The following is a 27,243-nucleotide window of genomic DNA, read 5'->3' as shown; positions in this document are numbered from 1 at the left end:
AAAATAGCTCATGTGTATCAGAAATACTAACAAGCTGGATTCTTTTGGAGGCTTGAATTGAATTTAGGCTCAGTCACCCATTCTGGAAGACAAGCACTGTGCAGCCTCAAAGAACCTTCCCCCAAGCAACTCTCATTAGATCTACAAGGCATCTGGTATTCCCTTTCTCTATGTGTATCAGTGACTTTTGAATAGAAGATGAAAAGTTAAGAGAATGAGTTTTAGAAACATGCTCACAGAGTGCAACAACCACAAGCCATCCCCCAGCCACACAGCTGAAGAACTGAGAAAAGGTAATAAATTTAGAGAAACCAGGATGATCACATATCCAATAATAAACTAAAACTCTGCAAGCCTTGAAACTTGTTTTTTTAAGTAAGCATTTTAAATTGGCAGAACGCTTTATAGAACATCTTGGTATTGGTGGTCAGCTTCTTCCTTTTCTGACAGGCTAGTTAGTGTCAAGTATCAATACATCAGACTTTAAGAGTTGCTTCTTAGTCTGACACAGCAGCAGAGGTTGAGACATCTTAGAAAACAAGAGTGCAATACAATGATGCTATGCAGTAGAATAAATTTGTTGTACTTGCTTTTAGTGACTTTGCTGTAAGAACATGGGAGATAATTTGGCCCTGGGGAAATCTTCTAATGACTTTTTTCTAAAGAGCATGGAATTTGGAGTAAGGGTTAATGTAAACATTTTCTTCTACTTTCAATTAGTTTCTAAACAGAGTTAGTTAACAGCACTGTTCTTGACACAGATACCAATTTTTTATTTTATATGTGTGCTATGTATATGCAGTAATAACTACAACTGTACTGAAACTACATTTAATTTTTAACTCACTGAAACTGCATCCACACCAGAACATTTTTTCAAAGACCTGAATGCAGCTTTATAGAACACCAAAATTAATACTCTTCATAACCTCTCTGACCACCTACTTCATTAGTGAGTTTAGAAGACAAAACTGTCAGCTTCTAAAACCCAATTTCACAGTACCTACTGATATCCTTCAGAGATTACACTGTAAACCATGTAGCTGACAAAGTGGACACAGGAGTTGAGCCATAAATATTTGATCTGTGTTGACACCAAAGAGTTGTGGAACAAGTAGTTTGTGTTAGTTCAGCCTTTAAAGGAAATATTCCAATCACCATTTTAATGAAAAGGTGGCTCACTTTAATAACCACAGGCATTGGTCACTATTTAACAAGACATTCTAAAAAAGTAATCACAATTTTTCTGATAGTAGTTTACAAGTGGATGGTATACATTAAGATACAGAGGTAGAATTTCACTTTTACAATGCTTCACTAATACAGATTACCAAATTCAAGGCACAAAATTGTTCTCTTTACAAAAAATACTGTAAAAATTTCATTTGCTGTCCTACAATGTGAGTACAACTCAAAAAAAAAAAAAAAATCTTTACACCCTTTCATATTCTGAATGTAGAGTTGCATCAGGCATTATTCTATTTTTCCTTTGCTAATAATTGGCATATGACCAGCACTTACATAAACAGTTTGTATCTCAGCTGAGTTGCTTTGTCTTTTAGGCACAAGTCCAGTTGGAGAATTCGAGACAGAATTCAACAGTTTCCTGGGGGGGGGGGGGTGGGGAACTCTGTCAGAAGTAAGAATGAGGAAGAAGAAATGAAACATGTAGTCCATAATAGTAAATTGGACTCTGACATATAGAGGGAAATGGAACAGAGGATATTTCAAATCGAGTCAAACTTGGAAAAAAAGTCAAATTAAATCACTGACTGCATTCCTAAAAAAAAAACCAGATGCCCACTACAAGTTTGCTTTGACAGTATGTAAGACATTCACTTGCCTTTGAATTGGCAGAGATTTACAAATTTCTTTTCATCTTTGTTTAAATAGAACACACACAGTTGCAACAAAAGAGAATTACACCACAATTTGGCCATGTGTCCTTTAGAGAACTTGGGTGAACGAGTAAAGAGATGCATTCAGAAACTGTCCTTGAATTTGCTATAAGATCATGAGCAGTAGCTTAAATTGCAAGATTTCCCTCCCTTCCTAAGTAATGTAAGGAGAGTCAAACCATTTCTGAAACATTCCATCTTCTGTTTGGAGACAGCTCTTAGAAGCCTTAGCAGACTAAGGAAGAGAGATCACACAGTGCATCCCTACAACAAGTAGTATGACTAATTTACTGTACATACAGTGATATTCTAAAGGACAATGGTGGCAGCTACATTGTAAATTCATTTGAGTTACCTATCACATTTCCCAAGTACTCTAGTCAGTTTTATTTACAGTATATAAAAATCCATTGATTTTTAGCGTTCAATACACAGGTTTAGGACCCAAGAGAATGCCACAGTAAGATGTTGACATTTGCATCTGTTAGATGCAAGTGCACTTTGCAATTCAGTCATGTAACATTATTGCATTCACATATAAATGTTAGTCCATCCAAAACTGTTAAATTCCATTTTTTGCTTCATTGTTGTTTGTAGCTTGTTTCCGTTGAGCGATGAAAGGATACATACACTTGTCCGCTCCCAAAAATCGATACATGCATACCACTGCTTCAAATGGCAGAATACTGGGAAAAAGAGATTATAGATTTGTTAGAAGACAGCATAAAACAAAAATTCTGCTTACATGCACTTGTAAGTACATGTACTTGATCTCCTTAAAAACAATATAATACCTATTGTAGAGTCTTCTTAAAAGACTTAAGGGATTTTTATTTCACAGGGCTACTTTCAGAGAATTGAAATTCTAGAGTCCCAACCATACAGGCAAGCAGAAAGGTAAAAAGCAGAAAGGAGAAACAAACTGTTTATTCACATGCTTCCATCTTAGACCAGATTTTCTGTTTCTTCACAAGCAGTATGATAGCCTGTTTTAAAGAAGAGGGGCAGGGGGGATGGGGGGCAAGGGCATCACAGAAGGCCTAGTAAAAGCAAAGCATCTGCTAAAAGCCACATCAGCAGAGGTCATCAGACATTTCAGATATTCTTTAATGTGGGATTAGTGTTAGTTAATGCCATTCTTTGATCACCAGATGTCTTAACAACCTTGATTTATATTCTAAACTCAATCATCCATCCTCAAGAAGAAAGGTCCAAAGTAAAGACAGCAATTTCCTTCCCCCTCTCCAGATAAAATTCCAAGAGGTGATTACGTGATGGATACCTGGCTACAGATCCTCCTCTTGCTCTCACAGGAACAAAATTTTTTTTTTATTTCAAGTGTAATACTCAGGAGCTCTACTGAAGGAATAAAATGGGATTCCTCAGCCCTGGGAATAGCAGCAGGCACTTGTTCAGTGGCAAGCAGTACAATTCCAGCCCTTAGGAGTAATGACAACTGAAGCACCAAGAAGTAGATGTCACTGGTACAGGTGTCTCCTGTGCCAGTAGTACTGCTTGTGCAGTGACTGGAGGGCCTTTGATCTAAAGGCTGCTGCCTGGGGCACAGATTATGCAGAAGCTTTGATCTCCCTGTTGGAAGCTGAAGTGTTGAACCAAGAAAACCCAAAGGGCTTTTGATGTGGCTTTTGCTGCGTAAGGCACCGCTTGTGCAGGAAGCGCTGAAGCACCCTCTGAGCTTCTGGGTGAAGAAGTTAGTTCTTAAATATACTGACAGTAGCCTTCATTTGGTGTCAGAATAGACACATCTCTCTTCCAGGAAAGAGGTGAGCATAAATATACCTCTATTTTTTGGTGAGCCTGTCCACCAAGAGACACTTGAGCCAGAGGAGAATAACAACCTTGTGAGTGGAATAAAAAACACCAAGGTGCTCAATTTCAACCATACCTTGCAGAAAGAAAATAATACAATGCTATATTTTATAAGTTCCTCCTACACACAACAGATTTAAAACAAAACGCAGGTGCCTGTGAAGCTTCTCCATAAACTAGAATTCAAGTGATGTTATATCACAGGAATTAAAGCAGCTCCCGCATTATCCTGCATCACTGAGATGTCAGCCTGGTTACAGATTAAAACTTTTCATTCTAAAACTGCAGTGTGTTAGAATGAAAGAAGTAATTCCTTTAAATAGACATTTTGCCAATCTTAGACTCTAAAAATTAGTTGTGAAAGTACCAATTTTCAGTTTATCTATCATATCTGTGCAAGTTCCTCACACACTTGTTCTAGAAACAAGCAGCTAGAGATCCCTCTGCTGATAACTGCCTCATGCCCCATTCCTAAAGAGAACTCAAATAGTCAAATTAAAAGTCTGTTAAAAAGAAAATAGGAATCCAAGGTGAATAGAAGATACAAGAAGGTTAAAACAAAGATGCATAGATACACAGGACCTCAGTTAAAATTAAGCTTCTCAAGCAAGCAACTGACAAGCACGCAAGCCAAGAGACTTGGGAATTCTAGCAAAATGGCACCTATAGCCTGTGTGAGTGGGAGGGTGTTTGTATCCAGAAACTGGAGATGCTCATGTATTTTGGGGATTGCATTGCCAAATAACTGGCACTTCAGTTCTTACCTTTTCATGAAGGTGACCATATACATGAGGCGAGGTGTGCAGATCATTGGCTGGTCTGTAAGGATGGCTCTCATAGCCTGTTTCACACAGTATTCAGGTTTCAAGGGTGGAAGGAAAGGCTCAATTTCTTTTCTGGAACATTTGATTAAGACAGATTAATATGATACCCAAAGGACCAGAGACCCCAGTGAACAGTTCATTAACTCAATTTCTTTGGAACTTTTCTATATTCACTGTTAAGTTACAAAGACTATAGCTCAAAACTTGCATTGCCTGTGTACAAAAGGACAGAAGACCGTGAATTCAGGAAGTCTCTTTTTGAGTCTAACACTAACATATACTAAAGCAGATATTTAATATTTTTATGGTAACACTTGAGTTACCTTTAAATACTTTTATGACACTACAAGCACTGAGGAGAAGGAGAATTCTACTCACCTGATCCTGCACCCTCTAAACATTCCTGTATCTACAAGGTAAGGGCAGACTAAAGTAGTTTTGATTCCATCCTTTTCAGCAGCCTTCAATTCATGGCTCAAAGACTCATGGAAGCCTACAGCTCCAAATTTGCTGGCACAATAATCCTGTGTTGGCAAGGAACGAAGCAGAAAAAAAAAAAAAAAAGGGACAGATACGAATGATGTTCAAAGCCAGCATACCTGAGGTGATTCTGCACAGATTTTCAAAGCAACAACAAAAGACGCCCACTGAATAGAGCATCACATCAACTCATTTATCACTTTACTTTTGAGGTAATTAGCACAGAATCATGAAAGCAGGAAAGCTGAATGTAGGAGGATATTACCTTGGATTCAAGTCTTTGAATCAGGCAGGCTCACATGACAAGTTACTCCAATTACCAGTTTGCTTATAATAAATGGTGCAACAAAGGACTGAGATACCTAATACTACCTTGGATCAGATTTGAAAAACCTTGAAGAGTTGGCAGGGCATAGGTGTAAAAATCTTAAAAGTGTTATTTTTAAGGTTAGTTTCAACAGAAGACACAACCAAGATTTGAGCTCTTCTAAGAGATGCACAAATAACTCAAACACTACTGCTGTCTATGCAATTACTTTTTATTGGTGCTGAATTTAGCGTGCTTTCAGTTGGATGTGTACGTACGTCTCTGTTGGTGGTCACACCCAGTCTAGGAAATTCCTTGTAGCTTTCTCAAGACAGTAAACACCCTAAAAAGCCCTAAGTTACACCATCTTCATTCATTTATGTTATGAAACACTGCAGTTTAAGGCCCTGGATTGAGCCTTACCTATACACAAAGAAGCCTGTGCTTGTGGGGTAATATGACCATTATTATTTTAGACACCTTAATTAATTTTCACTAACTGAATGTTTTTTGTTCACACTTGCATTTGTATTAGTTACTCAAGAAACAACAAGCTCTAATCCTAACATATTTTTATGCACCAGACAAGTCTCACAAACTGGAGTTCTCAAACAGCTGCAAATGAAGCAGACAAGCCATATATTCTAGAAGGTTTGCAGCCAGTTCTTCACAGAAACAAGAAACATTACTTTTGAAAGCCCTTGCTTTGGCTTCAAGCTTAGCACTGAAGATCTTGACAGAAATAGGCTGAATAGCACCTTTCAAGCTCCTAAATTTATCAGGCAACTCAAAGATCACCTGGCATTCTGAAAACCCCAGCCATCCTCAGTTTTTGCTCTAAGTGCCAGCTCCACCATCCAAGTAAATGAATGCAATGCCTGCCCAAGTTCTGTGGCTCCCACTCACAGGGAGCCATGTGTTGATATTGTACTCAACACCATAACCTCCAAATATCTTTGAAGATTTGACCTTATTTCCTCTAGCTGATAATATTAAAAAAAACTTATCTTTGGCAAAAAGTGATAAATTTTTTGTTCATTATAGTCTAACAAACCTCCACTCCAGCAGTACTGAATAACCCCAGGGAACTTGCAACTGTCACAATGTGTCCATGGTTCATTTCCAGCATCTTGGGAAGGAATGCTTTAGTGGTCTACAAAGTAAAAAAAAAAAAAAAAACAAAAAACCAAAAAAACAACAAAGTACACATAAGCAACATAAACAAAAAAATCACTTCATGAACAAGTTACAATCGTAATGAGTCCTCACAACCTCTCAGTTTATTAACAAGAATATAGAAATACAATCATTTTACAGGTTTTGAACTTGAGTTTGTCAAAAATGCTAACAGAAAACCTACAGCTTGTTTGTGAATCCAGATAGCAAGGCAGCAAGGATTATATCTGCAGAAATCCTAAGGTTAAAGGATCAGTTGAGCTCAGACATGTTTATTTTTCCAGAAGAGACTAGTTATCAGGAGATAATTTGACCTTAAAATGGAAGTCACATTTTTTAAAGATAGAAAACAAAATGCAAAGTGTTTAATTACACCATCCAGCACATCTCTGTTGAGATCAGTACAAATGAACAGTTCTAATTATTGACAGTGTTTTTTAAGTTAGATATTGCTAATTTTATCCAAGTAACTTATCGCCTTAAAAATTTTATATTAAAAGAAATACTACAGGTGGAGTTTTTGCTGTTGTTACTTTTTACCTACAATAGAGCCAACATCTGCTAGTTTAAATTACTTCCCAACAATCCATAGCACTGCTACAGCTAAAAAGACATGATATACATTTCTGTTCCTAATTCCCTACAAGTTTAAAAATAAAACAAAATAAACTCAAAGCAAGTCTCAAGATGAAACTTTAATTTTAACCTCCAATGTTTATGTTTTTATTATAACAAAGTTTGTTTCCGTTTAAAAAACTTTAAAAAATTAAGCAACACACAATGAAGGAACTTGCTAGAAGATCACCCCTACCAGAATACCTATCTTTGTCATCTCTCTTCTGAAGCTGACTTAAGACTTCCCCATTTTTAAATAAGTATTAAGCAGAGCACCATATTTACAACACAAATCAATGAAGTAGTAAAATGGTATGTGTAGTTATGATGTACTTCAGCTTTTAGGTTGTCATTGTACTATATGAGATCACTTCTAAATTGCCCAAGAACTTCAGACAATGTGTTTTAATCACAAACATGCCTAGTCAATATGTTAATCTATTAGTGACAGAACTACTAATCTATTCCAACTCACTCAGTACCATGAATGCTTTATCCTCCCAAAAACCTACTCTTTCCATGTAATTTGTATCCAAACTCTGAGCATGCAAATGCCCCTTAAATATTTTCTACTTGCTTAATTGTTGGTCTGAGTCTTGTCAGCTGCATTCTTAAAAAGACATGCAAACTACAGCTGAATCCATCTAATTCCATTCTTATGCTGTCTGCATTTTCCAATCACAGACGTCAGGACAGTTTTACTCTAATGATTTTCACATGTTCTTGTACAACATTTTTGCCTGCAGGTGTTAAATGACTAATCCAGACCTCCTAACACCACACAAAAGAGTGTTTTCACTGGACAGCTGGCAGATGATAGAAGATTAACAGACCTCCTGACTCCTTGCCTTTTCTACTGTTGATTCATACAACTCCTAGATTCTGTCATAACTATGTAACAAAGCTAATTATAAAAGATAATCTGAGAGCAAGCTGCCTTGCAGTTGTTTCTTTCCTCATGGCAGGGATCTCTAAACCTCTTACACAGAGCCTCGGACAAGAATTCATTTTACTGTTAAACTAATCTGTGCCAGGCACACAAAGTTTCAGCCTCTCTTCCCATGTTGCATGGCAACAAAGCCCAGTCATCATCGGGCACAGCCACCCGAAAAAGAGGCTTCGCTTGGACAGCACTGAAGTTTTACAGAGTGTTGCAGCACTGCAACACCAACGGCGTGTATGCTAACCCTGATCCTCCGTGCTATCCCTGTATGACATCCTTGCTCCCAGCTCTGTCCTGCTAAACGATTTACTCCACTCCCGAACATTTGTCAGCTCCATCAGCAGTTTCCACTTACGTCTCAGCTATCTGTCCACATCACATTGGAATGACTGATTGCCACCTCACATTGCCAGAAAGCTTGATAATGCAGACTGAAGCTCTGGCTGCAAACCACAGCAACTACAATGAAAGGAGCCTTGACGTTTGTCTTGGCGGAGAGAAAGAAGGGAAAGAAGTAGTGACAGATTTTTTTCCTACCACTTTCAAGGCATGAGTCAGTATTGTCTTCCAAGAGATGAACAGGCAAGTGCACCAAGCTATTATCTTTGCTATGACACTGCTTTTTTTCCTCTTTTGTTTTTTTTTTTTTTTTTAATATGGTGAACTATAACTATGTGTCTATAAGTGGCTATGTTTAGCTCAGCCAAGGAAGAGAATTTTCAAAGTCCTATATATATATATGCAACATAACCAGACTAGTAAATTTCAGAAAGCCCATTCAACTATGCTATACTATTTCAAAGCATAAAGATTATAAAAACTGAGTTTTCAGAGCTTGTGGCTAAAGTTACCCATTTTCAACCAGATGAAATTGGCACATGACAAATACAGCTTGTTGAGGACACTTTTGGGTGACGTCTTCAGCATCTCAAGTGCAGACTTGAACAACTCCCAGCAGCAGAACTACAGTCATTTCATGTAAGTCATCTCTTAAAAGCCATTTATGGCTAAATTGGAAAAAAAAACAAAACCACAGCTCCTCTACTTTAAAGACAATTAGAAATTCATGGAAATTTTTGCATGAGACCTCAGTATTCCAAGACAGCCTGTTCAGAGCAAGCCTCTATACTCTGTCATGGCACATTACCCCAAAAATCCACTTAAAATCTGAAGCTGAGGTAGTCTATAAAGATAGCATAACAATCATATGTAGAAAACCTAGCAGTCAATTATCAACATCTCCACTAAATGGATGTCAAAGAAAGTCATCTTGATTGCTGCCATCCTCCAGCCATCTGCAGCAGCTGGGAGTCAGCACTTGAAAACAAGCACTGTCAGAGGCAGACACACCCTACCGGGGGATGCATTTCCAGGCTCAGAGTAAATGCTTGCCCACTGCTCCTCCCAGCCTCCTCTCGCTGGGAAAAACAATCCCAAAGTGAAGTTATTCTTTCGTGGCATAAGCAATCCCCAAATAAATCAGTGTTCTTACTGAGCTTCTGGCACCGCACACGTCCTTGATCAAAGCAGCTTCCTCCATACTCTGGTTCTCAGTTTTTCTACCCGTTACATAAACCAGATCAACCTAGTTTCTTGTTTCTAGTTTCTTTCAGCTTCAACTACATCTGCCTACCAGACCTGAAGTCTTCTGTGTGCTTGTTGTGCTGCTGACAAACTAGTTAAGAGTTTGACTGGTTTGAGGCAAGATGCCTCCTGGGTGGCCTTCCCATCTGGAGTTTGTCTGAACAGGTACACAGACCACATTAGTCTTCTGAGGTGATGCATGGACATGCTAATCCTCCATTTAAAAAAACAAAAAATTAGAAGACACCAAGCAAAAGATGGGTTTTGTCCATGGCATTAGAGGTCATGAACCAGGCCCCCAAAATAATTCAAATCTAGTCAAGTGGTTTAATTGAACTATTTGCCTTCTGGTTTGATCCTTGAAGCTTCAGTTTTACCTCTCACAGCTGCACAGGAAGACATTTAACCAAAACATAGAAGTATTTAAAGTCAGAGCTGGGTAATTTATTCATGACAAACACACCATGGTTTTCCACACTGAGAAGAAACCAGTAAGTAGAATATAGAGGATAAAAGGAATTGTGATGCATCATGGCAAACAGTCAGGGAAGTTATGCAGTGTTCAACATCAAGAAATGCAAGTTAAGCATCTTCTTCACCCAAAATGAGCTCTTTTTCTTTTTTTAAAGGAAAAAAAAAAAAAAACAACAAAAGCCAAAATCAAAAAGCAAACCCCAAAAGCATAGTAAGAACATGAATTTTCTAACCTGCAGTATACTTTAGATAGATAGAAACTAAGTAGGAGAGACAGAACATATAAAGCTGTTGTGAATAGAATAGAGCTAGTTTTTCAAACTAGTTCATCCTTTAAGTTTTTTGGAACCTACAGATCAATTTTTAATCTTCTGAGCATTTCCCTCTATCCTTTCGAATATACCAATAAGACCAAACTATTCCCAGTAGCTGTAACCAAACTTCTATTTCATGTGCACACAGCTTAAATGACTTATTTCTCACAAGTGTGAAACTGAACAAGCATTTACATGTCACTTCATAGCTTTCGTAATCTGTTCTCAACATTTTGGTTTACGGCAAATTAACTTCTAACAGTCTAGCACTTCTTCCCTCCCCTTCCCCAAATTCTTTAGTTCCATTCTTAATGAAACAAAACTCCAAAGATTGTGCAACACAAAGAGCAGCACAGCTGCAATGTCAAGACAAATTAGTCTAAATACAGCAAATGAGAATATGAAGAAATACTGTGTTTGGGAAAGTGATTTTTTAAATTAAATTTTAGATTAATTATTTTTAAAGAAGAAAGCAAGCATCCATGGAAAACAATGTTAGCTGTATGCAGCTCAAAACAATGGATACTGAATGCAGAAAACACACCGAAGTAGAAAAGTATGTGCTACCTCATGTTTAGAGAGTTGCCTTTATAGCAAAGAAAGAAATAAACAGGTACCAACACATAAGGTCCTTTAAGTTTCTCTTTTTCAATACAATAAATTTCTTCATACTTTCTCCCTTCTGTCAACAGCCTTTCTAAACTATTTTAATGGCTTAAATAAGCAGTATTACTGTAAGGCTGAAGTACCTTTATGCCAAAGTATATGCCAAAGCTCATTTTTCATACAGCTCCTTCAGGTAAGGAGCATGGTTATTTTTTTATCAAAAGAGATGAGTTTTTACATTACTTGTTATACACAACAGTGGTGTACTGGTATAGCAGAAAACATTTTCTTCCAAGCAACAGCTATTCCTGACGGCCAGAGCAACTGCCTAACAGCACAAAGGAGTGCACTTTTGGGTAAATGTATTGCTTCATCTTTGTGTTAAAAACTATTCAGGCAAATCCGAGCAGCAAAATTGGTGTGGTTAGGCAAGGACTCACATCCAGACATCTCTGGGAGCTAAGGTACCAGAGACCATAGCAGCCTGCTGCCACACATTTGCTAATTTGTTAGTTTAACAGTGACAAGAAAAGTTTTGAATCTAAAATACATGCTATATCCTCCTTCTCCTTTAGCATGGACATACACTCTTCTTCCCATTCTTCTTCACAGCCTACAGCACAGCACACTGCAAGTTCTCTTACTCCTGTGCAGAACAGCATGTGGCCACTCCACCACAGAATCAGAGTTCCACATGTCCCAGTTTCTTGCTCCATTCCAGTAATTGAGAAGAAATGCACCAAGATCTGACAAAAGAGCACCCCTAACTTTTCTGCAGTCTTACCTGTAGTAGGTTTGTCCAAACTATGTGGTATTGCACTAATGCACCACTATAGATGTTGAAAGGGAAAGGAAGGTGCCTGAGAGGCAGAAAACCCCTATGGCAAGCTTATCAGTAAACACACTGAAGTTATTTTCAGCTACAGTCATATAGCCCAACTTATTTCAAAAGACAGCCACTTTACATACAGCTTATAAACACAGGTTAAAACCTCACTTACAGGATTACAGAGGAAATCATCACCAAATGATTTAAGAAAAGGCCTTGAAAATACTCCCTAGAACTCTTTCACAGGAGGATTTATCCAAGTTAGGCAATGTAATATCCAAAATGCCTTCTCACCCACCAAAGCATGAAGCTGCCAGCCTGCATTTAAGCATTTACTTTCCTTCTAGCTTTTTTATTTGGTTCCAAAAAGAACTGAGAACAATTACTTGCCATTTGAACAATCATTTCAATTACTTTTCCCATATAGCCTTCACATTCTTCCTGAACTCCCCTCTACAAGTATCTCTGAAATGTTACCTTAAGGTGGGAACATTAACTGCACTATGACTACATGAAAGTACCAAGTACTAAGTTGAAGACTGGAGAGACTACACAATACAAAGGATGTGGCTCTGACAGTAACAGGCTGAATACAGCAGGCAGACAGAAGTCTACAACTACTGTTGACCTTGCTAACACAAGGGACCAAAGCTGTACTTTAAAGGACCTCAGATGTCTCTACTGACTGTTTTCAAGAACTGCTGGGCCCCTTCTGGATAATTAGCCACTGTCTAAGTAAATATTTGAATAGCTGTGGAAATTAGAACTATTTTTGATCTTTCGTTTCTATTCTCAAGAAATGATAATGAACTTTAGGTCAGAATTACACAGTCTTTCTAGAGTAATTAATTAAAAAATAAAGTCACATTTTTCTGAATTTTTTTAATAGAACTACCCAGACCCTTTTGAAGCAAAAAGGATTAGGAGTTTTGTGTTAAAGCAATATAGGAAACTATTAACAGATTCTCCTCAAGTGTGCCTTGCACAGGCCCTGCATTCAGAACAAAGAAAGACAGACCTTCCAATATTTCATCTCAAAAGAAGTCCCTTTGTTATTTATCTCCTGGTAGGCAACACAACCGTTAAGTTCTCACTAAAGGTTTATTTGTCCTTCACATAAAACCCCACTGTTTTGGGGCTACAGGGATTCTTTTAATATTGAACTGCACCAGCAGTTAATGCTTAACATGCATGCACAGTTAATAATGCTACAACCGCCATGCAACCAGGAGCCCATGAAAGAACATGACAGACTTAAACAAAATTCTATAATGATGATGAGTAACATAGAAGCAAAGCCACATACACTCCCCAATACCTTGGATAGCCTATATTAGCAGACAGAGATAAATCTACTCAGTTTAAGAAGTGAAGGTAATAAAATAAATACCCTCAAAATGTTAAGTCACAAATGAAAAGAAACATCAGTTAATTTTAAACTGTATTTAATTTAATACATAGGCATACTTTTTTTCTCTCCCAACTCCGCATGAAATACTGCATTGAAGTACATGAAGCCTTAGATTAGTAAAAACATAAGCTATTATATGATTCACTTGGTTTAAAATTTATTATTAATTTATGGAAGTAATTTTCTCTACCCTCATGACCAATGTACATACATAAAATCCCCCGCTTCTCAACAGACATATCAAATCAGCTGAGAAGCACCAAAGTTGTACAAAACAAGGTTAAATCCTATTTATGGAAGTTATATCCTACAAGGTTATATCCTATTTATTTGTAAGTGGGTTTGCTAGTAGCAATAAGCATCTGTCACACCATTTGCTGAAGAACATGTATGCTACAGCCCACATTTACATTACTACATTGTTTGGTATTTGTATTGTTTAAGTTCAGTTCCAGAATTTCTCCAGTTTTCAAACCCAACAGTCACCACTTTTCCTATGAAGAGTTTAGTTATCATAGTGGTTCCTCTTTTACATGAAAAACTCATGTCGAGTTTTTCAGACAAAAGCTGAAACTGAATTAATTAACTTAACTTAGTGCCACAAAGCTGTTTACAATGGGTAGACAGTAAAGATAAGATAAGTAATGCTATTAAACAAAAAAAAAAAGCACACAGGAAACTAATACCACTAGTTATCTCTCAAACATTAATCATTGATTTCCACTCTTAACTACTGCAACTAATTATGCTATGCCTAGGGCAACTGAACATTGCCTGACTAAATTGCCTTTTGTATAGTTTGTTAATAAGGCTTAGTTGGAAAAGGCTGTGTTTACAGAGAGAGGGATATGAAAAATGCTTATGAAAGGACATGGCAACAGAAACTTCTATTACTGTTGCCTTATCACATCACTACATTGTCTCCTCCTCCTTCCTTATAAGGACTTAATTTCCTGTGATCTTTCTCTACACTGGGGCAGAAAACAGCTTTGCTCTCCCTCTCATCTAAAGTGTAGGTTAAGTACTCAAGAACACTACCTAAGTAATACAATTCTGATTTCAGAAACTTACCTCTTGAGCATCAAGGTGGAAAAATAGCACTCTACAGCTAATCAGACTTCAAGGTCTCTTCAGTAAAGCTTTTCTGCATCCCCCACTACTGTATCAAAGTAGATTTTGTGTGCACCATAACCTAGAGCAGGGGTTTAGGTACACAGAACACAGGCAAAGGTAGCCCTGATTTCTCCTAAAGAACACTTTTCACTTCTGTTTAGGAGTCACTACTATTTAAAGTTTCTGGGCATGAAGAAATTCAGGTATTTGAGCTGAACCTACCCTTGTTATCACTATACCAGCAAATGGAGGTGGACATGATGACCCTCAAAGGCCACTTCCCACCTCAGCCATTCTGTGATTCTCCACTTAAGTACACCAATTCCCTGCTCAACAGCCCAGTCCCTCTTCCTCTCACAGAGGAAGAAGTTCATAAGCCAGCTGAGACCTTGCACTCTTCATCACTGTGTAAACTGCAAGTTTATCAACACAGAATCTTAACTAACTGGAAAGGATGCCAACTCCTCTGCTACATCTCTCCTGTATCTCTCTGACAGGAGCTCTTGCCTGCAATAAATTATCCTGCTCTGAAACAGTGTCTGTTCTACTTCCATTTCTCCTTCTCCTTTGACCTCAAGCCCCTTCTGCTGGAAGGAAGGCCCAATGAAGCAGTGCAGAGCACCCAGATGAATTTCTTGTGGAATTAACATATTTTCAGCCAAGTTCAGCACATACATGTACCATACTGTTTTCAAAAACTATGTCCCCCTGGCTATCAGAAGACCTCCAGTAACTACAGTACTGTGCCAGCTTCTTTAGGACATTCCAAGCCCTCACAAACAATTTTTCACACTTTGAATTGTAATGGTTTTAAAGCTTGGTCAGAGCAATCCGAACATACTGGATTCTTGACAGCTAGCAATGAACAGGGAAAAAGAGTATCTCTGCCTAAAGTCATATAAAAGTGCATAAGATAGATTGCCTATGATATTTGTTGTAAATGCCAAAGTAATTTAAAAGATGAGACTGAATAACAGAGGTAAGATGGCATAGTAAGAGGGCTGTTGGAGGCCCAGCTATGTGTTTAATCCGCCTTACACATAAAACAAGCAAGTCTAGACCAAAGCGAAACAAAGGTATACCTGCAGACTTCTCCAGACAGCACAAATTTAGTGCATATCTAAGCAAGAAAACCAAAGGTTCCAAAGTACTCGCTTGCAAAAAGCTGACCTCTTCCCTCCTGGTCAAAGGCATTTTATTAGACAAGCTAATATTTATTCTCTGTAAATATTAATCTCATTCTACTCCCAGACTATCATAGCTATCCAAACACAATTACTATTCACTTAAATGAAGTATTACACAGTTGGCAGCCACTGAAAAGTAAGATGTATCTTAGAAAATTAATCCTTCCACTCATATCTACCAGGTCAGTATTTGAGCTTTCTATATAGCCACAACTAACAGAGCTCCAATGTGGCTGTGACAGCACAGATACACTCCTGCAAATTCAGGAATTTAAATGACAGTCTAAATAGGTAGCAGCACCAACCTTGTATTCTTCAACAGGCAGATCTATCAGTAAAGATGACCTAAAAATAGGTCTATTCAAATGTCAAATTTGAAATTACTTTAGAGTTTTCTACTCAAGTAAAACAGGAAGTTAACACTTGCCTACTCCATTCCACAAAAGGTGGTTTAAGCCCTGCTGAAGTCAAGTGACTAGAAATTCTACTTTGTTTATATACTGACAAATGGCTGTGTCAAAGGATTTGTAGAGTTTCAGAGCTATGTTGACATTACTGTAAGTAACACATTAGTCCCTCACCTTCATTAGCACAAGTTTACAGCAAATGTCCAACCATTTGGAGAGCAGTTATTTATTGCCAGCTATTTGATAATTTTGACAAAAATGAAAACATGCCTCTATGAATCTACAAAAAATCCACATAACAAATTCATTTAAGAAAAAAAACTATTAGATAAGAGCTCAGAATATTTTTTCTGTGACCAAGAACAGAATCCAACTTTTAAATACACGTTTTTCTTCAGCTTGCCATAAGCTTAGTCATCTTCTGGACTATTTAGTAAAACTTGGTATTTTAGTCTACAGGTTTCCAAAACATTACTAGAGAACAGTACTGTCAGAACCACTTACGGAAAATATGAAGTCATTATTGATGTTTTATGATTTATGTAGCAGGCTTTTTAAGAAGTAGCTAAACAGAAAGTGACTGCCATATTTTATAGATACCTTAAGGCCAGTACCTCTGAACAGTGCAATTCCTAGAGTACTTGCAGGCAGATGAGAGCTGAGTCACTTTACTCATCCTGCCCAACTCCGTTCCCAAGTCATTGTTTTGAATCATTTCCTTCATAACAAGGAAAGTGATTATGCTACAACTGAGTATCTCACAAGAGGAACAAGACTAGAAGGGAAGCTTCCCTTTCCACACAGCAGTCTTACTTATGGAAGCAGAAATCTAGGGAAGATGATACAGCTGAATAGAGATTTAACTTCAGTATTTCTTTAGCAAACAGTAAAACCCTAAAAGACTATGACTTCCTGTGAAGTAACTCACTGAATGAGAAGTAACATTTTTAAAATGCATGAAGCTTTTAGGTTTTTAAAAACTTAGGTGTTTATGTTCCATACTTCTCCTCATCCTTCCACAAAGGGTGTACAGAAAATAAATAGTCTTAGCAGGTAAATTTTTGCTTCATAAGCCAACAAAGGATAAAATGATCAAAAGACTCCAGCTAACACAGTGATTAAACCAGCAACTAATGCAATTTTCAAAGATTCTGCTTGCACAGGCATTTTAAACAAACATCAGCAAACTCCTCACTTTTTTAGGGGATGAGTCGTCAGAGAGAGAAATACTTCCTTTATTTGTCTGTGGAAACTATGCTTATTTCCCACAAGCTCAAACATGGCTCCAGCCTGGTTTTTTTTTCCACATTCTGCATTAGTAAAACTGATTTCCAGAGAAGTCAAACAGTGCAGTAGGCACAGAGATCGCAGCAATCATAGTGTTGATTCAAGGTAAATAAGCTAAAGCTGTAAAACAACATTACCTGATGTGTACAGAAAACTAGCTTACCTTTATCTAAGGGTTTTTAACAGTTGTAATTAAAATACTGCCATCTCTTTTGAAGTTAAGTTGTTATATTCAGACTGTTATGCCAGTGGAGGATTTGTTATGGCCTGGAATCATTTATGACTACTTAATTATTTAGAGGACATAAATCCTACTCAAAAAAAACAAAGGCCCAAGAATGAGGTTTCACTAGGATAATCATAGAGGCCCTGTTCAGCTTTGTGGTTTTATCCTATTCCTCTTCACCTTTTCCCCCACACATTGGCTACATCAAATCTGAAATGCTGATGTGGTGATTCTAGCCTCCAAACAGAAAAATGAATCAACTTGGGCAAGAAAATTAGCAGCTTTCCTCCCTGCCCTGCAGACAAGTTAGTGAGCTGAACTAGCTCACCCTAACATCAGCTGAATATAAAAACTAGTGCAAGGTAAGATACACATTCAAGGGATGGTCCCACAAGACCGACTGCCACCACTAATCTGCCTTGTAGTTTCATCCTAGATCAACAGGCATTTTGGACAAGTTACTTTTAAACAAACACTCGTGAGCTTTTTCAAAAAAACCCTGAAAAGAGGAGTACTCAAGAAGCTGTCACACAAGTTCAAACAGATGGCAGAAGCAACAAGCACCAGGGCACATTTAGGTGCAGAATTCAACAGCCAAACAAACTTGAATTTCAAAAGGCTCACACTAAGTCAGCCACCTCAGCTCTGCAGCTGTTCCAGCATTTCTTGGCCTACCATGTGCTCCCATCCCAGTTGTGATAACTCACTCATGTCAAGTGTTAATTTGACTGACATATAAATCATTTTACTAATATAATTATTTACAAGAACAGTGTTCATTCAAAAGTGTAAGCACAGATGTAAATCTCCCCCCATTTGTGACATATCTGCTTTCAAACTAAACCCTCAACCCCCAAGATTCTACTAATCTCAAAGTCTATGCCTACTCACCTATATTGTAACTGCATTTTGAAAGACTGAAAGACTCTAATTTTTAGCAGATGAAGAAGTCTAAGATCACAGGTAAAAACACACAGCATCACATGCAAATCAGCTTCAGTTTGCTTTTGCAGAAAGACATCTGCCATTTTTCACAAAAGACAGAGAGGTATCAGTAACTCAGTTTTACCATCAGTGTCAATAGCCAGAAACCTCAAAGGTCAAAGGGAGCAAGGCTTATCAAGTGAGTGATGCACTGGCTTTTACATACAGAGATTTGTGGAAAGATTTAGTACTAGAGTACATAACAAAATCCTTTCCTCCCCACAGAAAAACCCAGGAAGAGGAATCAAAGCATGAGAAGCATTGGGAGAGAATAATAGTTCACAGCTGATAAGGATAAAAGTAGAAAAGATTTAAGAAGTGCAGTGCTAAAATGACAGAGATGGTGCTACAAAACATAACATTCATCTTTCCTCAGCCTGTCTAGTGAGAGTAATTGATGACACTGAGAGCTATGAAAAAGGATTGCTTACCCACACAGATCAGTTAAGAAAGGTCTTAGGCAGTGTTGCAAACACTGGGTTAGCAGGACACTTGGCTGCATCATAATTAGGATTGCTTTTCTCCACCACTGAGCACACGAACACAGCTGTCTTCTCCAATTCTGCTACAGTCACTTGGTTATTACAGAAAGTTAATAACATAATGAAGTAACATTAACCTAGCCAGTTTTCATAAAATAAAGGTGGATGTTACCTGTAGATGGAAGAATCTAGAACTTTAAAATCCATTGCCCTTCTAACCGCGACAGGACAAGAAAGGCATACACATGGTCTTTTAGATGAGTATTTCATTGAAACATTGAAGAGCTGCTCTCTCCACTTGTAGCAAGGTTAGGCACCATGCTGGCAAAGACCGTCGTCACATTCAAGGTTTTCCTGTCCCCCCACATCCTTCACAAGTAACTGCATAATTGCAGACCAAAGCCAGGTCAGACGTTTTTCTTATTCAGCTGACCTACTGCGTTCCATAAGGAGGAGGAATATAACCATCACACTGATCACTCATCCAGGACCATGCCTTCAAATAAGATCAACAATCCTGAAAACATTCAGACAGTTTGCTGACAAGTCTCCAAGCCTCAGAAAAAGTCACAGGAGACTAAAGAGTGAGATTACCCCAAGTGCCTTACCTCTGTAAGCTATACTGTGACTCCAGCTTCATTTTAGATGGATGTCGAATTCCAAGCCACTTAATTAATACTTCAGATATGTTTGAAGTAGTCTTGGCATGATCTCTTCAGGACAATTTTCCCTTTCCTTAAGTGAACTTTCACAATGCTTTTCTGTGAAACATTATGGTTTTCACCTAAATTCTTCAAGCTTAATACAGTTTAGTGAGTGGGAGTAAATGGCTGATCACACCTTGTGCTACCACCTTGGACACCAGTCTACAGGCAACAAACGATCTATGAGTCACAATCTGTGAATCTCTGTTTTCTGTTCCTTTAGACTCTAAGATCCATGCACCTTTCAAATGGTGTGGCAAATTAAATCCCAAAGCATGTCTGAGAGAAGCTGTCACAAAGGCTTAGGTGTAACTGAAGCAGTTCAAGGAAAACATTATGGAAAGTCATTTTAGAGCTGTTAACTGACTGGAGTGATAATCAAATACTTTACATCATCAGTGAGAGGGAAGGGAAATGCACAAATTCAGCTGTCATTTGAACAAAAGAAGTCAGCATTCTTCATCATGCAAGGAAGATGCTCTAGAACAGAACGTATATGTAGGAAGGCTGGTGTTGTAACACATTCAAAGAATCTTCAGTATGATTTTCCCACAGCCTTGAGTGTTGCTAACTAGTCAAGAGTGCTGTAATTTATTCTGCTCACACTCTTTGATATGTAACTACTTATTTATCATCAAGATACAGCAGACAACAAAGAACCAGGACAGAACAGACTCAATAGCCCTTAGGGGCTAGAGCTGAGAAACACGTGGAACAACTACAGTTTGGTGGGCAGCACTGTGGAATCCCAATTATAGATGCTCAAACTCATGATTCCCACACAAGGCAAATGAAGAGGCGTTTTGCATAAGACTAAGACCTACCTAGCACCCCATCCCTTCACGCTCAGTTATGCATGTCAACACAATGAGTACATTGCCAAAAGATTCATTTTTATCATCTTCCATTGCCATTCTGAAACTGCTGTAAGATTGGTGCTATGGTCAAAGTTCAGACATACAGACACCTAATTAAAGGGTCTGGGCTGGTGTCAGCATCAAAAAAGAAAAACTTAAAAAAAAAAGAATGTTTTTTAAGTGATCACTATAACTAAAACATTATTACAAAGCTAAGATACAGATATACACAAATTGCAAGATACAAGCTATAAAATTAAAGACTGCATGACTGATAACTGTGCTTGACACAATGCTACTCCTCATAGACCATAAAGTAAACCCATGAGGAAAGCTCTGAACCAGTAGCATTGTGCCCATTTTAACCCCAGAAATATATATCCACCCCTTTATTTTCCAAAACTTGTGCTAAGTACACTGCTTTATCCACCCCTTTATTTTCCAAAACTTGTGCTAAGTACACTGCTTTGTAAAATGGGGAAGTGCAGTTTTCTAGGGCATGCATCTGGAAAGTAGTATTTTCTCATTTGATAGATTCCCTCTGTTTTTTTGAGAAATGAACCCAGAAACATATGAACAGCAGAACCATACCAAAGCTTACTTATAAGTTTTAAGTATGACTAATATGACTATTTCCATAGCTAGGAGTATGATTGCTTTTTCCTTCATACTCACTACCCAGCATGCTACCGCAGTATTTGAAACACATGTGCTGTCCAGGGTAATTTACTGGTGGCATGGAGTTGGAATAATTGAGCAAGGCAAGAGCTAGTTTTGATGATATATTTTGGATCACATACAAATGTTTTGCTTGAACTTGATCCGACTCATTTTTCAAAGAAACAAGTCAAGAACACATAGATTAAACTTTGTAAGTGAACTTGTGCATCTTGAGGTACATCATCATGAAATTATAAAGAAAAAAAGGAAAAAAACAAAGCTAACTTCACTCATCTGAAATACTAATATAGCTGGGTGGCCTGTTAATAGAATATTGTGTCTATATTTGATTATCGATGCTATAATCCTAAATTTGATTAAAAATTTGAAAATTATGCCAACAGGCTAAAAGACTTAGCAGGGTATAGTTTCAAATCTCATAAGCTGCATTTTCTTCCATAGAAGATTCCATGTGCACACTCTGCGTAATACTTCTGTATTTGAACTAAACGAACTATAGGCATAAGTGAGCTTTATTTAACACCAGGGAGCTTAAAGAGAAAACAATACATAAATACTGATACATTTTAGGTAACTATAGCCCCTCCAAGGCTTTAGCAATCCTGTCAGTCTAACGAGACTGATAAGTACAGCAGCTGCATCAATGGGTATTTAATTTAGTAACTCTGTATTAACCATTTTCCCAAGGTATATTTAAATTTTAGAGGTTTTCATGAATGCCCTAAGTAACTGAGTACTGTTTCTCTCTCTAATCAGTATTTATCTCCCCCCTACCAATGTCAGGCCATCTAAAAATTACTTCAATTCCTACAGAGATGCCAGCATATCTTAAAAAAAAAAATCAAGCAGCTGTAAATAAATGGAAAAAAAAAAACCTACCCAGGCTAAGAAAGCAGTACACAAATTTTTAAACTCTGGGTCCTAGTCTCTCTCTATATGGATTTTTTTTTTTTTTTAATATGACAGAGCTGGAGCAGAATGCTTTTGCTTCCCCCTTATGGTAAGTTGAAGAGAACTCTAGGAGGAAAGCTTTAAGACAAAATATTTGGAGTATCCACATGAGAAGGAAAAACAGATCACTGATCTCTTAGAGCTGAATACTAAAGACCTGTTGTACAGAAGGATCTTCATGTCACAGAATTTCAGAACCTGCTCATCGCCCTGTCCTGGCCCCTTCCCCAGCAGCCAAAAAAGAAGGATTGCTCAGGTATTATAGCAATGTCCAATATTAATATCTACTTATTCACCAATAGACTATTCTTCAAGAAAGTGCTAGAGTAGTTACAAGACTCTGAAATTGTCCCAAAATTAAGAGTTTGTAGTTCTATTCAATATGGTGCCATTTTCTAAATCACAGTATTTTGATACTTAAGCTTTATTGTAAAGCTACAAGAAAAACTCCAATTCCTGTATTTACTAAAATCTGATTTAGCAACAGCTTTAAGTTATATTATGACAACATTTTTGAAATTTGAGTCCTGACACATCATAGAAAATTTCCTAGTCTGTAGAAATTCAGTTCTAATAATTGACAAGTGCAGCCAAGTAAGTAATTTTTCTTGCAACAGGCTGGCAGGAAAGATAGTGTTACACCCCTGCTATAATTTTATGCATCTGCAAATTATAGTAAACCAGAACTGGCTTATTTCAAACCAGGAATGGATTTTGTCCCTATCTTTTCAATATCAGAAGCATTCAAGTTATCACAGCATGAAATAACAGGTTTTTAATACTGCAGTGGATTTTATGCTGTGGAAATTGCTACATGATGCAGTGGTGACATTTTTATATAGAACACTCATAGGAAGGATTACACAAATCATGCATGTCAGCAAAATGGAAAGCATCTGTTTAGGTTGTTGCATGCTGCTAAGGCGCTCTTGACTCCCAGTTTGTGATATGGTATACAGCCCAGTTGCAGTCACAACAGCAAAATGGTGACAGATTTTCATGTCACTGCCTACTGCAGAAGTTGGGCAGCCTTCCGATGTTAGGTGCTAACAAAAAAGCAAGATCAGATCACCTTCATTCTGCATGGAGAACAGGCAACTAATATGATGTCAAATGTTTCAAAGGACAGTACTGGAGCCTTATTTTTAGTTTTTATATAGAAACACATCGAGGCTTGATTAATGATTAAGGGATAAAAAAGATTTTCCCCCAAACCACATTAAAAAACACACCAAAACCCCAGAAAGTACAGACACTTAACTACCGAAGCAGTATTACATGTAACATCCATGTCTTTACAAAATCCATTTACAGTTTTTTGGACTAAACGCCCTCCAAGAATACTTAAAAGCCTACATAATGCTCCAGAGTATTAGCTTTGCTTTTGGACCACCAGTTTAGCTGACACGGAAAAGACTAGCTGTATAAAACTTCACACATCTAGACACATTGTTCTATTTAAGTCAGCATTGACTTGCATCAAAAAAGTTGGCTTCAAATCAGCTGATTCAGATGATATCTTATGAATTAAGTAGTATTACTTTCAACAGAAGTCCACCCACTATTGGTCAAGCCAATCTTTTCTGGGACCATGAAGGGGAACACAAGGAAAAGAGCTGTGCCAACAGCAAAAAAAAAAAAAAAATAAAAGGAAAAGCAAAGCAGGACACAGAATCTACAGGAAGTTTACATATGAACAGATCCTCAATTAAATCTAAAGGGTGTTGACTACTCCTTTAAAGCTTAAGCCAAAATCTCAAGTTCCACGGTCCAGACATAGTTATACCTTCTTGGAGTAATTTTTTTTTTTTTAAAGCCACTTCACACTAATGTTTAGAGACAGATGAATGGAATTGTTATGGAAACCCAATCATAGCAATACTAGACTCTTAGTTTAGTTTACTATTACTGTAAGAGACTCAGAACACACAGAGTGCTTTATAAAGGTCTCTGAAACTGTTATAAATAAGTGTATGACTTAGGCCTGAAGGAAGAACAGCTGGAGAATTTAGGATCCTCCCATATTTTAACTCATGGTGATGTCATAATTTAGAGTTCTTGGAAACTGTCAATTCAACATTTAAGCCACATCAATAACAGTCACTAAATCTACTACACATCTCTATTGGCTTAAGCACCAGTTTAGCTTTTATTAAGGGGAACACATAACTCCTAATTATAAGAAGTCAATAAGCATTCTCAGAATCTCTCAGATTACTTTAAAATATGTACTTTGAGACTTTAAAAGAACTCCTAAACATACTATCTCTTGTGTACTCTCTGCAAGCTTTACAATACATTGGAAAGAGACTGCTCTGCCATTAAGTGTTTCACAGTGCAGATTTGAAGGGGCTCCTTTAGGGTTATGAAACAGCATTTCATTTCCATGTTAAAAAGTTGGCTTGGGAGGGCCTTCTAAGTTCTGAAGATGAGGCACCTTATAAAATTGTATTATGAAAAGGTAAGATCAGTCAAAGAAGGTTTAAGTTGAAGTATATTTCAGATTGCTTAATCTTTTCATTGTTATGCAAGTATATTTCATAACCTTACTTGAGGAATCAAAGAACAGTTCTAATACTAACAATGGTCTCAGTCTGACAGCTACGGCTAACCCAAGTGTGCATCATGCCCTCCTTCAACACTCCAATTTATGTAACTCCACACCACTATGGGTCTAAAAATAAACCACATGGGAAAACAAGGTTTAGATGGACAAAAAGAGTAAGACCACATACTTGTTCTCCTTAATTGGCACCTGCTAGTTGTGGAGACAATACCATCCCAGAAACCATTGTTAAGATTTTCTTACTTCTACAGGCAGCCTCCAGAGAAAGCCATGAGGATAAATAGACAGGGTTCCTGAAAAAGTGTTCCTGGCTTGATTTCTTGAGAAATCTTTTTTGCCTTTCCTCCAAGCCTTCAAAAGGAACAATTTGCCTCCAAGGCAATTCAAACAACATTTTCAGCAGGGGTTTTAAAGATTTCCAGAAATGTGCAAGTTTGCTATTGTAATAATCATTAAAACAGTATAGTAAAGCTGCTAATGTGCTGGCAGAAGAGTATGTGAGAAAAGAAGCCATTCATTAACAGTAACAACCTTTAAACAGATTCAGAGATTGTTTGTAAAGGATTTAATATCCAAAGCTACAGAAATGGCCACAAGACTTAGAACTCTGGATTCTAGGAGGATACAGCTGATTAAAAACTATTTGTTAAGAATCTAAATACCAGCATTCCTGTTAAACAGAACAGTCAACTCAAAACAAGAAATACCCAAAGCAGTGATCCTACAAGAGAAAAAGAACAAGTACAAACCTCAAGGAGACAGGAGTTCTGCAACAGCAGTTCATTTCCCAAAATTAATTACCAACAAGGGCAGCAGAAAGGAGTTTATAGTTACCCAGAAGTGTGCGTGACAGTTAACCATCATGGTCCTTTCAATAAGCTCATCAGGACACTCCAGAAGATGGTGCCCGGAGACCACACCAGCATTGTTAACCAGGACAGACACCTCGCCAACCTCCTTACGGACCCTCTCAGCTGTCAAGTAGACATTCTCTCTTTTGCCCACATCACAGGTGTACGTGTAAACCTGCAAGTTGCAATGAGGCAGCACATCTTTCTCTCCATCTCCAGACACTAAAGAACACAGACAAAAGAACAGAAGGGGTGGGGGGCAATAAGGTTCTTGCTCATATTTTGACATTCAAAGAAGTAGTTCAAGCAGAAATAGCAAACACAATTTCAAACCACCAAAACTTCTATTTACTTTGGTGTCATTGCAGTACACCAGGACTCAGCTATTTACTATCGCTGCTACGTGTTTTAGGAAAAGCTGCAGGTTTTTAAGCCGCTGCTGGAGACCCAGACTCCGCGAGGCAGGTCTGCGCTCACCGCTGCCGGCACAGGGCCGGCTCTGGCTGGCAAAAGCACCGTCGGGGCGTCTGATACTCTGCGCCCGGCGGTCTCCAGCCCAGAGCCGCTCTCAGGGCCCACCGCAGGTGAGCGCTGCTCCGGGCTGCACCCGCCGGGCGCGCAGCCCCGGCTCCCTCTGCCCCGGGCCGGGCAGGTGAGCGGCGGGGACAGATGGGGGAGCCCCGCCGCTTACCTCCGGCGGCGGCCGCCTCCTCGGCCATCTCCCGGTAGATGTGCCGCACCATGCCCGCCGTCTCCTCGTTGCTCTGCGTGTTGATGTCCCACAGCACCAAAAGCGCCCGGCGCCGGGCGAACTCCAGGGCGAAGAGGCGGCCCAGGCCGCTGCCCGCCCCGGTGATCAGGCACACCTGCCCCGCCACACTTTTCTCTTTGGGCCGCACCAGCCACTTGGCCGCGGCCAGCACGAACGCCCACAGCACTCGGAAAGTCACCACGAAGAACTCCAGCAGGATGTTCATGCTGCCGGACCGCGGGGCCGGCGGCACGGAGCCTCCTCACCGCCCGGCTCCCCGACCTGCAGCCGCCGCTGCCCGGGACCGCCCGCCGCGGGCACCGAGGGAGGCTCCGCTCACGGGGGTCCCGCCGCCGAGCTCCCCCGCTCCGTGCCGCTCGCGGCCCCACGCCCCGCCTCAGTCACACACGCCGAGGACGGAGCCCGGACACGGCGCTGTCTGCCTGCCCTCCGCCTGCCTATCCTGCCCCGTCCAGCTCGCGGCCCCGCTACTGGCAGTGAACATCTTGCTCGCTCGGCCCCTCTATATAGGGCGGACAGGGAGGCCGAGCCCCTCCCCCGGGCCGGCCCATCCCGCCCCGCATTCCCGGGACCCCCCGCCCCCGTCCCGCTCCGCCCCGCCGCCGGGGGAGGTCCCCGACGGGAATGGGGACGGGACAGCCGGTGCTTTGCGCTGCTGGGGGCGGCCGTCCCGGCGGCTCCAGCCCGCCCCAGCCCGCCCCCGGACTACAAGTCCCGGGGTGCGCCGCGCCGCGCCCCACTGGAGCGCCATCTCGGGTGCGATGTCGCAGCGCGGGTTAGAGGAACGCGCACGGGCGCTAAAGGTTCGTGCTCGGGGCTAGAGACACAGGGAAGCTGGAAGCCCACAGGAACCACTGGGTCACCGCAGGATGCACGATGCCCGC

The 27,243-nt window shown here is 39.3% G+C and overlaps 1 protein-coding gene across 1 annotated transcript; it reads right to left on the bottom strand.

The window, feature by feature from the left end:
- Positions 1-1,160: 1,160 nt before the first annotated feature.
- RDH10 (retinol dehydrogenase 10) lies at positions 1,161-27,243 on the bottom strand. Its single transcript, XM_053973743.1, has 6 exons — positions 26,279-27,243; positions 25,571-25,809; positions 6,394-6,492; positions 4,931-5,076; positions 4,493-4,624; positions 1,161-2,584 (listed from the first exon to the last, which is right to left on the bottom strand). The coding sequence occupies exons 1-6, from the start codon at positions 26,562-26,564 to the stop codon at positions 2,461-2,463; spliced, it is 1,026 nt and encodes a 341-aa protein (XP_053829718.1). The 5' UTR covers positions 26,565-27,243; the 3' UTR covers positions 1,161-2,460.

Source organism: Vidua macroura, chromosome 1, assembly GCF_024509145.1.
Source record: "Vidua macroura isolate BioBank_ID:100142 chromosome 1, ASM2450914v1, whole genome shotgun sequence".
Classification (NCBI taxonomy): domain Eukaryota; kingdom Metazoa; phylum Chordata; class Aves; order Passeriformes; family Viduidae; genus Vidua; species Vidua macroura.
The sequence above is the reverse complement of the archived record's forward strand: the minus strand, read 5'-3'. Positions and strand labels throughout refer to the sequence as shown.